Source organism: Argiope bruennichi, chromosome 9 (genome assembly GCF_947563725.1).
Source record: "Argiope bruennichi chromosome 9, qqArgBrue1.1, whole genome shotgun sequence".
Lineage (NCBI taxonomy): Eukaryota > Metazoa > Arthropoda > Arachnida > Araneae > Araneidae > Argiope > Argiope bruennichi.
Genome location: NC_079159.1, coordinates 14,693,797 through 14,708,484, shown reverse-complemented (window position 1 = coordinate 14,708,484; position 14,688 = coordinate 14,693,797). Strand labels below are relative to the sequence as shown.

Sequence of the window (14,688 nt, the reverse complement as noted above, 5' to 3'; positions counted from 1 at the left end):
TTTATTTCTTTCAAATAAAGTACAAATAATGCTTTTTACAAAATTTCTATTAATATAATTTAATCCTATAAACAATCAATTAAATTATAAATAAAACATCATCTTACTAAGTTCCATTCTTTTTAAAATTAAAAGTTACAATAAGATATAATCCAGATAGTTTTTTATGATCTGAATATTCAATCAAATGCTTGTAACTTACAGAAAACAAAAATAAATTTATTTTTTATATAATTTTTTTTTGAAAATAAAAAAAAATACTTAAAATAAAAATGAAAATTCTTTTCTTGAATTTCAGGAATTGTGACTTAACCGTGTATGCAATTCATATTTATTCACCTACGTGAATTCAAGAGCACACGCTAAGGAAAGATTATAATAGCGTTTATTATAATTTCAAAAGGCAATGAAACAAAACGCCATTAATTTTTAAACGTTGATGATGGCACAGTTAAAATATAATTAATATTTGTTTGAATTATAAACCCAAATATGAAATAAATTCACGGAAGTGTCCGATTTCACGTGCTCACTTCCTGCACAGCAAGTTCACACCTGTCAGTTCGGGAAACTGTTTCTCATTTCCCATTTACACCATAGCATTTGCTACTCCACCTCAACTTTTCCAACTACTATTAAAACTTGAAATTAAAACAAAATCCCGAGGGCATAAAATAACTTTATTTTACACATTCTCTCTTCCCATACCTGGCACCATATGTAACTTTTCGATTGACCTTTGCAGTATCGTACATTTCTTAAAGCGAGTGCTTCCCTTGACTTTGAATAATAAACCTGACAGTTGAAACGTCATGTTGAAAAAGCACACATTCATTACCACCGAGCAAGCCCTTTTTCTAAAACCCACATCCACATAGCACGAATCTGTTTTTAATATCAAGTGCTTTTACCGGGTGTCAAACGGTGTGGTTCCGAGGTCAAACAGGAAGGTCATAGGACATAATAAAAGAAATCTACACAATAAATGGCGGAATTCTCCTTAACGAAGCCCTACCTTTGCACAGGCGCGGAACTTTTCTTCAAGTGCGTTCGCTGCTGGGATAATGGCAACGCGAGGGCGGTGAAAAGGGCGGGAAAGAACCGTTCCATTTCGAATAAACAAAAATGAAAAAAGTGACCTTGCTGTGAGTGTAGGGTCGCTCATTTCTTGAGAAGCCTGTATTAAAATGGTAGAATTCATTAATCAATTCTTAAATGAATAACAAAAGTAAGATGGTTTTAATTGTGGGTCATCTTCAAATCTAATAATTTGTGTTTATACGTAAGCGCGCGTGTTATGAAGAAAATTAATTGTAGAAAGGCAGGGATGAGTGAACTTGCAGTTTTTAATATAGTTGAAGTTTGGATGGTTGTTATATTATACAACTTGAATTGATGAAATCAGAAACATTTCACAAAGTAGGATAGAGGGGGTCCATCTATCTTTCGGCCTATTTGGTTTTAACCCGTTCTGGTGGCATGAATTTCCTCACGTGACCAGAGACATGGAATCAAAATGGCTCCATTGTTATTTTTCTTCTTTTGTCTTTTGTAAACAACATTAGAATTCATTTTGGAAACACGGTACATTCTGAAAATCATGTAGCTACCAAAAATATTAAAAATATTAATATTAACCCTTATGTTCATTTTGTATAGTATACCATACATACAACTTTATAAAAATATACTACCACTATAAAATAAAAATATATATAAAATATAAAAATACAAAATAAAAAATATATATATAAAATATAAAATATATATATAAAATAAGTTTCCTATATACATTCTTTTTGCTTTTCTTCAAAAAAGCAATCTTGCCACGATAAGGGTTAAATATGTTAAATGTTATAATATGAAATGTTGGAAAGATGTTATAAGAAAAACTTAAACAATCTTTTAACGAGTATTTACTTTGTTTAGATATTGCGGAATTACGCAAATGTTAATAAATGTTAGAATTTAAAAAACAAAAATGAAGAGTACAATATTTTAAAATATTATTTTAAGACTACTTCTTTATTCCTTTTGCATTATTTAAATTAAATGCAGTTTCAGATATACATGAAGTCAATGACTCCTTAAATAACAGAAAAAAAAATTGAAAAAGAATAACTCAGTTACATGCATTTTTTCATACTCAGACTTTTGCCAAAATACTGCTGAAAGAACAACTTGAAGGTACTGAAGAGATACGATTGTATTTAAGGACAAAATACCACGTGATAATCGGAGCTAATGAACAACGCGAAGTCATTTTAACTCCCATCTCCAGTTACGGGTTAAAACGTTAACGAAAAAATAGATTATATTTTTTTCCCCTGGTTCTCTTTTCAACTAATAACCAAAGCATTAATACCCACATTTCGACTTTTGTTATATTAATCTTCTATTAATTTGATGAAAATATGATAAAAAGACGTAAATATGTAAAAATTCTTTCTTTTGATTTGGTTCAATTAGAATTCAGTTAAAGCATAAGCAGTGGCCGAATCATTTATCTTTCTCTAGGTAAAAAATAATTTGTAAATTAATAAACAATAAAACTGACGGTCATCAATTGAAATAAGAATTCCCAATTCAATAAGTTTTATAACTGCAAAAATAGTCTTGTATTGTCTGATCGTTTCATGAAAAAAACATTTAAATAAAACTTTGCATCCATCTAAATATTTTCTTTAAACGAATGCCAAATTAAAATTTCCAAAGAAAAAAATTCTTTTTCACGAATATAGTAAAATAATAATAACAATAATTTAATAGAAAAGAAACTGTATTGAACACAAACATATCAAACATGGAAATAAGTTAAAAACATGTGACATTCAGTAGTAGTGATTTTCCAGAAATTTTCTCCGATACTCTATACGATAATATCCCGTTTATTGCCTCACATAATGGCCTTGAGTAAAGGCGTGAATGTTGTTAGTGTCCAGATTCTTATTTTCAGTCCCACGCACATGAGCATTTTATGCTTCGCAGTATAGTGATGAAAGGCTGAGTATGCAATTTTGGATGCTTTATAGAAGGAAAATTGAAAGTGAAATCTGACACAGAAGTTTTTGTTGTTTCTAATGGTACTTGTCATAGACAAGCCCACTGACTTTAGAAGTCAGTGATTTTAAGCCAAGGGTGCGTCTCTTGTTTTTTCAGCAGCGCCATCTAAGGCCAAGAGTACGACTTAGCTACACACACGTCACAACCTTTTTTACGTGGCGGACTTCATTCAGGCTTTTCATTCACTCAATCACAGAGTGTCATTTAGAATTGAATCAGAGAACGATCACTCCTGATCCAGTACCCCCAATGGTATTACTCTCGACATGGAGGACTTTGTGACCACGATAGACTTATACGTGCGCCAGCCACCACACAGCTTTGTGGAGTCTTCGACCAGCGTTGTTCGAACTCGCAACCCAAGAGACGCGAATTCAACGCCCTACCAACCAGGCTATACCGGTCCTGAGACAGAAGTAAATTTAGCAATAAGACTCCATACCGAATTCCATTATCTAAGTCATTCAGTTATCGCTCTTATCACTAAGTTTTGAGGCATCGCGTTTACATGCAAGGAAAGTACAGATTTTTGGTTCAAAATTTCTTAAGAATCTGCAAATCAGATGATAAAACTGTATACTAGATTTTATTCATCTAGTTTTTTTATTTTTTGTAGTTATTGTGTACACTTGGTTTCAGAGAAGATATATTTCCTGTGAAAGGATTTCGTTCAAAATTCAGTAGATATCTACGATTTTAATGCAAAGATCATACACAGATTTCATATATTTAGCTTAAAGTATATTTGAACAATCATTTTCAGAGACTAAATTCCAAAGACTGAAATAATTCCAAAAATGTGTCTTTTGAATTCGGGAAATTCTGAAGCATGGAGATTCGTCAAAATTTCGAGTTGCAATTTTGTGATGATTATAATATTTTTCATTTTGTATATTTCGCAAACGAAAGAAATTTTAAATTTTGAGTAGAAAATTGATAGAAGAATAGCTTATATATCTATATGAATATTTTATTTAGTAAAATTTAATTTAGGCTCAAGAAAAAAATTTCATTAAGAGGAAACACTATTGATAAACAATGCTTCCAATTAAAAAAAAAAATAGAATTCCAAAATATTCTTTAAGCATTGTAAAACTCAGAGAAAATTTAGGGAAAACCTATCACATTGTTGCCATGGTAACACTATAGCAAATTCTTAAGCTGAATGTTAGATTAGTAACATAAAACATAGCTGTCTGTTCGGAAAATCGTTTGAAAGTACGAAATGGAATTTTTTAAATTTTGACTCTCATGAGGCGCGCCTATCATTTTAAGATTTTCTGATTGAATGTACTATATGATGGCCAGTCATCGTGATAGAATAAATGATAAATTTCCCGTTTTAATTATTTCATTATTTGGTAAGAATAAATTGGTAAGAATACATTTTGGTAAGAAATAAATTCATGTGATAAGAAGCAAGACTGTTGCTGCACGTTTGGGTAAAAATACATTCGAAGATCTTAATGTCTAAGATGAACATATAGCACACATTTTTTCAAAATTTTGATAAATTTTCTTGCTGTTGTATTATTATGACTATAACAAATATTTTAGCATGATATTGTTAAAAGCATGGCATACTATCTGTCATTTGCGGTATGAACGAAAAATATGTTCAAAACACTCTACAGGAATCACAAACTGACTACTCCGACCATCCAGAAGGCACATGGAAAACTGAATGACCGGACTGCCTGAGCGGCAACGCTATTGAGAACTGTGATTGAGTTCTAAGAGCCACATTCAGCCACGGCACAACTCTTCCCTAAGGAAGTACGTCCTGTCATTGATGGAAAGAGCCAGACCCCCAAACTTTTCGTGTACACAAAAGGGTAGCGAGAACCAACCACCATGACGGAAGCTACTCATCCTCAATTACGAGGGCACCACCGTGTGATAATACTCTACAGGTAGACATACCTTAAAGCTACCAATTACGGCATATAATTTCCTTTTGCGTGGAAGATGATCGTTAATAAGCATTTTAATTTAATAAAAGCAATTTCAAAATTATATATATATATATATATATATATATATATATATATATATATATATATATATATATATATATATATATATATATATATATATATATATATATATATATATATTATTAAAATAAGTATAAATAAGGTTTTTTAAGGAAGTATATTACTGCAAAAAAATAAACTCATCTTTATATCATTCTAAAATTCAAAAAAATAAATTTTTCAGCGATACCCATTTTTATTTCCCTACAACGTTTGATTCTTTGATTTTAAGAAATGTTTAAATCTTGTCATTGATTGATAGGTCATTTATTTTCACTCATTGCAGAATTTTTCAAATCAATTTCAAATATAATGTAACATTTTATAACAATCGAGTTTACTGTCAGTCAGTTTCTGCTAGGCAGTGTAGACAGCTGCTTAATCCTTTAAAGGGCCATTTTTTTCTAGTCATATTATGTTAAAATATTTTTAAGCTTGAAATTAGAATAAGAAAAGGGATTGATTTAGCTTATTAGATAAATTTAATTTGATTAATTAATTAATTTGGTTAATTAATAATTAAGTAACAAATCAAGACACATCATTTTGTCTTGAGATAAAGAACTGAAGCATCTAAGTTTCTGTCTTTCTAAAAAAATTTGTCAGAACTTATGCCAACCTACAAAATTTCATACAAAGATTGAAAAATTTGGTGGGAAGCATGCTACCCACGGCTCTAGAAAGGGTTAAGACAGCGAAAGACATTAGATCATTAAATTAGATAATCGCGAAAAAAGGAATTAATCCTTTCAATAAGAGAATCGATCCATAAAGCAATTTTTAGATAATTTGTACGTGTTAGTAACATTTAACCAGGGGGGAATCTGTCTAATGAAGGTATTATCCCAGAAAACACCTTACATGGCATTGGCGCACAATAATTATGAAATATTAACTTTCGGCATAAATTTAGCATTTTTCTCAGTCCATCATTTTTATCTATCTATTCAATCCTTGGCAAGTTATGTGTCGATTAAGTTCTAATAAATAGATAACTAACAACTGAAAATCGAAGCTATATTTTAGAGACATTTTTACCAATCGATTGAAACAAAAAAGTTAAAACAAATTTATAAAAATTGAAACAAATTTGTTAAAATGTCACACCTGTAGTCACAAAATTCCATTTAATATATTTAACTCATTACGTTTTTGAGGTATCACGTTTGTATGTTTCTGAAAGTACAGACCGACAGACAGTCAACCCTTAGTTGGATCTGGCTCGAAATTTGACAACTGTCTACACTATACATGCTAAATTTATGTTCAGAATTTTATCTCTTCTTTATCTCTCTTTGCTCTCTTTTTAATTATCATATTTATATTCGAACAGCCGGCTGGACAGACTTGAACTCCTCAATTGATTTGGTACAAAATTGGATGGGTACACTATAGGTATTAAATGCGGGAGCCGACTTTTATCTATCTAGCTCACTTTGCTTTGTAATTATCGTATTGACTCAGATTTGAACAGCCGGATAGACAGACTGCCTCTGAATGGATTTTGCTCATAAACTGACAGAAATCTATATATTTGGTATAAAGACCGCATCCATATTTCAAAGGTCTAGCTCTAGTTTGAGTTATCTTTGTCACATACAGATAGACCGACATTTTTTCAAAAATGTGCTTTTCGAACCCAGGCTGGTCTAAAGCATGGAAATTCGTTAAAATCTCTAGCTCGAATTTTTTAAAGATTATAATACTTTCTGTATACTACGTAAACGAGAAAATAAAAAGGGTGTTTCACAGTGAGCATTGTTTAGGACAGCAAAATGTCTAATTCTTTATTTTGTCCACTAGATGTCAGATATTGACATTACACCATTCAATACTAATAAAAAAGAAGCGAATTAATCCATCCAATTGGAGACATAATCCATTATGCTATTTTTAGATAATATGTGTGTGTCAGTAACATTTAAAAAAAAAATTGCGCCATAAATAGTGTTATCGTATAGACATGTAATCAAAGAAGTGCCTACCAGATAAAATAGCTACAAAATCTTGTTCGAATCTTTATTACAAGAAACAATTCAAAACAAAATCCACGATTAATTGGAAAAAAAAAAAAAGATACACGGGAGGCCGAAAAGTAATAAAATATAGCCATTGCAATTTTGCTCTCCTCCGAGCTGAAACGCGATTGGCGGACGAGTTTCGGCACGCGTTTTATTCCCGCCCACTTTTGAAACAGGTAAAAATGTTTTCGAAAAGTTTCGGTGAGAGTTGTAACACGTTTTTTCGCCTTCACACCAATGAGTAACCGAACGATTTTTTTCGTAATTGCCGAAGAATGATTAACTGAAGAAATAATTGATTCTGCATCCGCATAGAAGTGTTTTTTTTTTCAAAGGTTTTCCTGTATTTTTTTTAAAGTTGTTCTATTTAAAGTAGAGCATTACTAAGAATAGTTGAGCACTGTTTTGATCCAAAAGTCGAAGACAGCCTATTTTTAATTAAAATCAATTTAGTTCATTTTTTAAACTATCAAAAAATAGATGATGTTTTAAGCCTGCTTCTAAAACTAAGCATAATTACTGTAATTGCTATAAAATGGACATTTGCTCAGAAGTTCTACAGCCTGAGCCTATTTCGTTCGAAGAGAAGCGAAATAAAAATGGAAGTACCATTGACTTCCAAGAGGTGAGTATCGTTTCCTTTTTCATTTTTTTTTCTTTAATTTTTATTTTCTCTTCAATCGATTATTTTTATGAAATTTTCTTAGTTCTTATGAAATAAAATATCTTTATACGCGTAATTCCTTTCCATTATAAAATACAAAGATGATTTTTCTGTAAAGATTAGTTTCCTACATTAATTTAACTCTTTGGGGTCCACCGGGGCATATACCCCCCGCTTATATTTTTAAATCATCCAAAAGGATAAGTAAGTGGGGAAGTAATTGAAGTGCATGTTCCAATGATTTTCTGTGATTACATTCATATGTTAGTGGAATTTTTAATTACATTTTAGTGATAAAGTAGTAATAAAGGAACCCGAACGAAAACTCATGTGCCATGAGTAAAGTTGCACTCTGCAAAAACTGTTTAGCAGTGTATCATACATAGAAATGTCATGAATAATGTTGAATATATGTAATTGGTGAGAGTTTTCTTGCAATAAATTGGTTTTAAAATATTATAAAAATTAGAGTCTCAACTTTTCACTCTTTTTTATATGGTCACCTCAACACCAACGGGACACGTGTGTTCCATTTAATAATACCACTGGGACACTTATGACCGTCCTCAAAAACGGCACCTATAGTTAATTTTTGTTTAGCAAAATATAGCTGTTTATGTTGTTGTTGCTAATCTCCATGGCCTGACTTAGTCAGACCAAATCCAAAAATCCGTTGACAAGAAGAAAGTCAAAAGCGAGGAAGGGAGAAGAATAAATTTCTCCCCAATGAAATCCTAAACAGTCTAGAATATGTTCAGCAGAGGCCTGATAAGAAAGGAAGCAGCCTAGCGATTCACCTTCTGCTGAGCTCACATACTTAGAACTGTTCTCGCAGGCGAAATAGCTATTTATACTTTAATTGACCCATTAGAGCCCTAAATTATCTTATTTTTGGAAAAGAAAAAACTGGTATTGAAAGGGTAAACTACTGTTTAGCATAAAATCAGAAAACTATTATTCACTTAGATTAATAGAAAGAAAATATTTTAAAACTAGTAGCCTTTTTTGATTAGTTGGTTTGCTAGAATTACAATTGACATTTTCAGTTCACTATTTTATGCAATTTTGTCTCTTAATAACTCCTTCGGCAAAATATTTTTAAATTTAATAGTCATATTTAATTTTCTATAATTTTTGCTTTAATCCATCTTGGAAAATGGCGGGTGCGTATTGGGGCATCTTCTTTGAGATGATGGATGGAGTGGTTTAAAATCGTCTATTTTTATAAGATAGTAATACTCAAAATTTCATAACCCACTCAGTTTTAGCTGAGATAGAGTGAACATTTCTTTTTATTTAAATTGTTAGTGTATCTAAATATATTCTACTAAATATGACATAGGAGTGAGGATGTGCATGAAAAAATAAAATTCATAATTCTTAAGATAATTTAATCAAACTGCTTAAAATAATATTTCTTTACTTCATTTAGATAATTCTTTTCTTTTAGATATGCCTAATACTAACGGTTTAGAAATGTGACGTTGAGAACTGATTAGAGTGAGCATACTAAATTATATATATATATGTGTGTGTGTTTGGCCTTAAATAATAATACTGATATTTTAAAGCACAGGAAACTTTGCTTGCACTTATCTTTGTAGAGAATATCTTTTGTTGTGTTCATTTCATTTCTCTCAGATACGTGCTGAAAATCACTCTTTTCTAGGTTTTTTTAATTTGACCTTTGTCGATGTGATGTTAACACATTGATAAAATCCCCATGCAATTTTCCCCATGCACGTGCAACATTATGATACATAGAAAAAATTTATTTTTAATTTGTGTGAAATAAATTGCTAGAAAATATGCTTAGAATATTAAAAAAAAAAAAAAGAAAAGAAAAAAACTGATTAAAAAATTTGAAACTTATATGTTAAAAAATTAGTATCATTGAAAAAGATAAATTTTAGATGATGCAAGAATTGTTTTTTATGCTTAATATTTTCGGAATTTATTGTGGAAAAACTGCAGAATATTGGAAACTCCAGAATTTTCAATGAATAAAAATTTTAATTAAACTTTTTTTTAAAAATCTATCGGAAGTGCACATTTTTACCTTCCAAGATATACATGTGCCAAGTTTGGAAGCTTTAATCCAAATGATCTAATTTGTAGGGCGACAGGGCGCCAAAACACACTCTTTATTATAAATAAGAAGATTTTTATAGGCAAAATATGATATGAATGTTACGAGCATGAGTCATCAAAAAATCGTTCGAAATGCACAAGAGAACTGGACTTGAGTATCTAAATTTATCATGAAATTGTGCCTGGACAGTAGGTACTGCTTAAAAAAGGGGTTTTTCGAAATTTTATTTAGATTTTCACTAAAAAAATCATTCAAGATTTTAAAGGTTTCTTTCGATAACTGATGAGCATTTTTTTTGTGCAAAATTTTATTAAAAAAAATTTTTTTTTTAAATTTAGATGTATTAATTTAAGTCAATTTATTTTTTCAAATTTTATTAATTTTTTAAAACTATTTAAAAATATATTTCACAATAACACTTTATCGTTTTAGTGACTAGATTCATATTTACTTGCGTAGCAATGATATTAGGCACGATTTTTATACGCATGTTATGGTTCCCATATAATTAAGAAAAATTAAATGAATCAAGCCTAAAATAATATGACGCAACGATATTTTGAAATAGAGATGTGAATTTCCCTAAAATATTTTTTTGAGATTATCAGCATTTTAAAAGTTACTTTGGTATTTTTGAAATTATTTCTCGATATACTTTCCTATTTAAATATGAGTGAAGATCATAGAAGAAAATCACGCAATCTAATATAATTCATACATTTATCCGTTCTCTGCAGCTTTAGATATGTTCAAAATTAAATTTTATTATTTATTGAAATACTTTGAAATAAATTAGGAGCTCTGTTATATTTTGGACTATTTTTAATTTTTAGATTTAACCCTTTCTAGGGCCGTGGGAAGTATGCTTCCCACCAAATTTATCAATCTTTATATGAAATGATGTAGGTTGGCATAAGTTCTGACAAAAATTTTTAGTAAGTCAGAAACTTAGTAGCTTCAGTTCTTTATCTCAGACAAAATCATGTGTCTTGGTTTGTCATTTAATTATTAAATAACCAAATTAATTAATAAATCAAATTATATTTATCTAATAAACTAAATGAATCCCTTTTCTTATTCTAATTTCAAGCCTAAAAATATTTTAACATAATATGACTAGAAAAAAATGGTCCTTTAAAGGGTTAAGATAATTATTCATTTGCACAGCTAATTGATTATCATAATTAATTCCCATCATAGTCTAACATTTTTTTTTTTATAAATAACGTCTTCTTCCCCCCAAAAAGGAATATCTCTTCATTTTTCAGAAATCATTAAAAAAAATATTGTTTCAATTTTGAAAAAAAGTTATATAAATTTTATGAAAATTTTCTCTGAGTATAGTTTTAAATTGAGCTCTTTATTGAACGAATAAATTTATAAACTCTGTTTTTTCACTTTCCTGTATACGTAGTATTTTATAAATAATTAGGACTGGTTAATATTTTGGTCGGAACTGAGATTTTGAGAAATTCCCACATTTCAGATATGACTGGGTGCCAAATAGTATATTTTTTGAATTATAACTTAATTCAACACGATTATTCAAAAACGTTTTTAAAGAGATGGATGCAATTTGTATATGGTCTTTATCCTAAATTTCTATCAACTTTTGGAAGAAATACATCCACAATAAGTCGATGTCTAGTTGTTCGAATACAAGTGAACACGATAATGGCGAAACGAAAGGGTTAGATGAACTAAATCTGGTGCGTAAATTTATCATCTAAAGTATAGATGTGTATCCAATTTTGAACAAAATCCATCCGATTGTCAACCACCTGTTGCTTTGTCATTTCCCATTCATATAAACGCGATAGCTCAAAAAAGCATCTAAATAATTATAACACGCATGGGATCTTATTATTAAAACAGTAGTTCTCTGGTAGATTTTCATTTCATTCGGTGGAAAAAAAAGGGACTGAGGATTTTATTTTCATTTTTTACTATGAATAAAAAAAGTATGTAACTCATGCATGGGACTCATAAACTAACAATCTAGACTATGATGGCGTGACTGGCCTATTCAAGATCAACATTTTAAGATGAGAGAGAGAGAGGGACTTGTATTAGCGAGTCTTCTAGAAAGACCACTCCTGCTGGTTTCAGTTTATTTTAGCTTCCGTTATAAGAACGATACGCCACTATCTATACTACCGAAAGAGATAAATTATACACGATAATCTAAAATACCTAAAGAGATAAATTATACACGATAATCTAAACTATCTAAAGAGATAAATTATATACGATAATCTAAACTATCTAAAGAGATAAATTATACACGATAATCTAAACTATCTAAAGAGATAAATTATACACGATAATCTAAACTATCTAAAGAGATAAATTATACACGATAATCTAAACTACCTAAAGAGATAAATTATACACGATAATCTAAACTATCTAAAGAGATAAATTATACACGATTATCTAAACTACCTAAAGAGATAAACTATACACGGTAATCTAAACTACCTAAAGAGATAAATTATACACGATTATCTAAACTACCCAAAGAGAGAAAGTATTCAAGAAAATAAAGAATTAACAATGTTGCTATATAGGCATGTAGGCCGAATATATAAAAAATATTTTATTTTGGGAATCATTCATGATAGTAGCATTCATGATCATTCATCATAAACGAAGTATAGAGTAATCATCAAAAAATTCGAACTCGAGATTTTGACGAATCTCTATAGTTTAGACCTCCCTGAGTTCGTAAAACACATTTTTAGAAAATGTTCTTCTATCTGTCTGTGACAAAAATGATTCAAAAACACTTTAAGCTAGACCGCTGAAATTTGGTATACGGTCTTTACTGCAAATTTTCAGATCTCTATCACATGTTGAGTAAAATGTGATCTGAGGAAGTCCAGTTGTTCTAATATAAGTTAACATGATAACTACAAAACGAACAGAGCTAGATAGATAAGATTCGGTACAGAGATTTAACATCTATAGTATAGAAACCTACCAAATTTGGAGAGAAATCCAAATAGGGTTGATCGTCTGTTGGTCTGTACTTTCAGAAACATATAAAAGTGATAATTCAAAATTTCAATGGCTTAAATATATCAGATTTGGTACGTGATTCGGTACGACTTTAAGTGTAGTTTTATATTAAATATTTGCTTCAATCGGTTGGGAAGAACGCACCAGAGACCCAAATTCGATTTTTGGATACTTATAACATCATGCCAGGGATGAATCGCCGAAACACTCGCCAAGGATTACTTGTTAGATTTTTCAAAAAGGCTAAATTCTCGCCAAAGGTTGACATTTCATATCTATTGTACGCCAATGCCATGCAAGGCATTCTCTGGGATAGCATATTTATTAGAGAATATGCGAGAAAGTTTTGGGAAGACCACTCCCCCTGGTTTTCAACAATGTATTCGACTGATTGGCTTGTTAGATTAACACTTAATCCCGAGTTATTTGAAAGAGATCATCATCGAGTCTCAGTTGAACTTAGTTATAGAGTTTTGAAGCAGCACTATAGCTTTGTTCCGCATGGACCTCATAATCTCTATTAATAACAAATGAGAATGTGTGTTTCTGTCCCTCTGAGTATGTGTGTTGCTGGTATACAAGACTCCATTTGAGGAAGAACTATTAAATTGGACGCAGTATACTTTGGAGAGTGAAAATGTGATATTCAGAATATTTTTTTGAAATTTTATTAAAATATTAGCTAATTAAAAAATTTTCAAGCTTGGGAGATTTTGGAGTTTATCAGTGATAACACCCCTAAATATTATTGCTTAATTTTTTTTAAAAAAAATTATTGCAAAATTTTTAGAAATTATTTTTCTAATAAAAGCAATTTTAGTTGGCGTGCAAATTTTTAAGGAATTTTGTATACTTTAAAATATTTCTTTTCATAATCTTCACATAATTTCCATTGTTTGAAACTGAAATTCAAGCCGCTTTCATTTTTCCTTCAAATATTCGTCGCGTGATTTTCTTTCCGTCTGAGAATTAAAGAAAGATTCTTTTTAATATCAATATAATTTACAGGAAAAAAAAGCGAAGTTACATTATAGCTATAACTAGAAGATATATAAATGGACAGTTACATTTGTAATTGAAGTATCATATCATGAAACATAACGCATTTAGGATGAGCACAACAGGTGTAAAGCTACTAAAATAACACGACTTTGATGTCTTTCCCAATTCTTCTACTCAGCGTAATTTCATCATTTATACTGACAGTATGAGTGCTTTAGAAACACTTTCTAATTATCAGATTCAGATGCACCCAGCTGCAGTCCAAATTTTATTTACATTAACAATCCTACGAAATAAAGGATTTAAAGTCATTTTTTGCTGGGTTCCGGGGCATGTAGGTATTTACGGCAATGAAAGGGCAGATTTTGCTGCTAAAGCTGCATCAACTTTTCTAACACATTCACTTGTCTATTCTGATGCCAAAAGTTCCTTCACTAGTTCGCTCTTTACTAACTGGCAGCAATCATGGGATCTGCAGATCCACAACAAATTACATTCAATTAAACCGACAATTAGTTTGTGGCCTGTCCATCCTATACGAGAGGTTGATGTCAAATTGACTCGCCTCCGTATAGGACATGCTCGTTTTACACACAAACATCTCCTTTTTGGCCAGGCAACACCAAAGTGCTCCACATGTCGTGTAGATTTTACCATTAAACATATTTTAATCGAGTGCGCATCTTTTAATTCCTTTCGTTTACACTTTTTTAAATCATCGTCATTAACTTTACAAGACCTGGTGGGTGAAAAATTCCACCCAAACATTTTTAAATTTTTAAAAACCAT

The 14,688-nt window shown here is 30.5% G+C and overlaps 1 protein-coding gene across 1 annotated transcript in view; it reads left to right on the top strand.

Annotated features, from left to right (window-relative positions):
• The first annotated feature begins 7,372 nt into the window (after positions 1-7,372).
• LOC129984789 (Krueppel-like factor 1) overlaps positions 7,373-14,688 on the top strand; it is a 49,420-nt gene continuing 42,104 nt past the window's right edge. Inside the window, exon 1 of the mRNA XM_056094745.1 lies at positions 7,373-7,745. Coding sequence (XP_055950720.1) covers positions 7,656-7,745 — 90 coding nt within the window. The 5' untranslated portion in view covers positions 7,373-7,655. The remainder of the gene's footprint in view (positions 7,746-14,688) is intronic.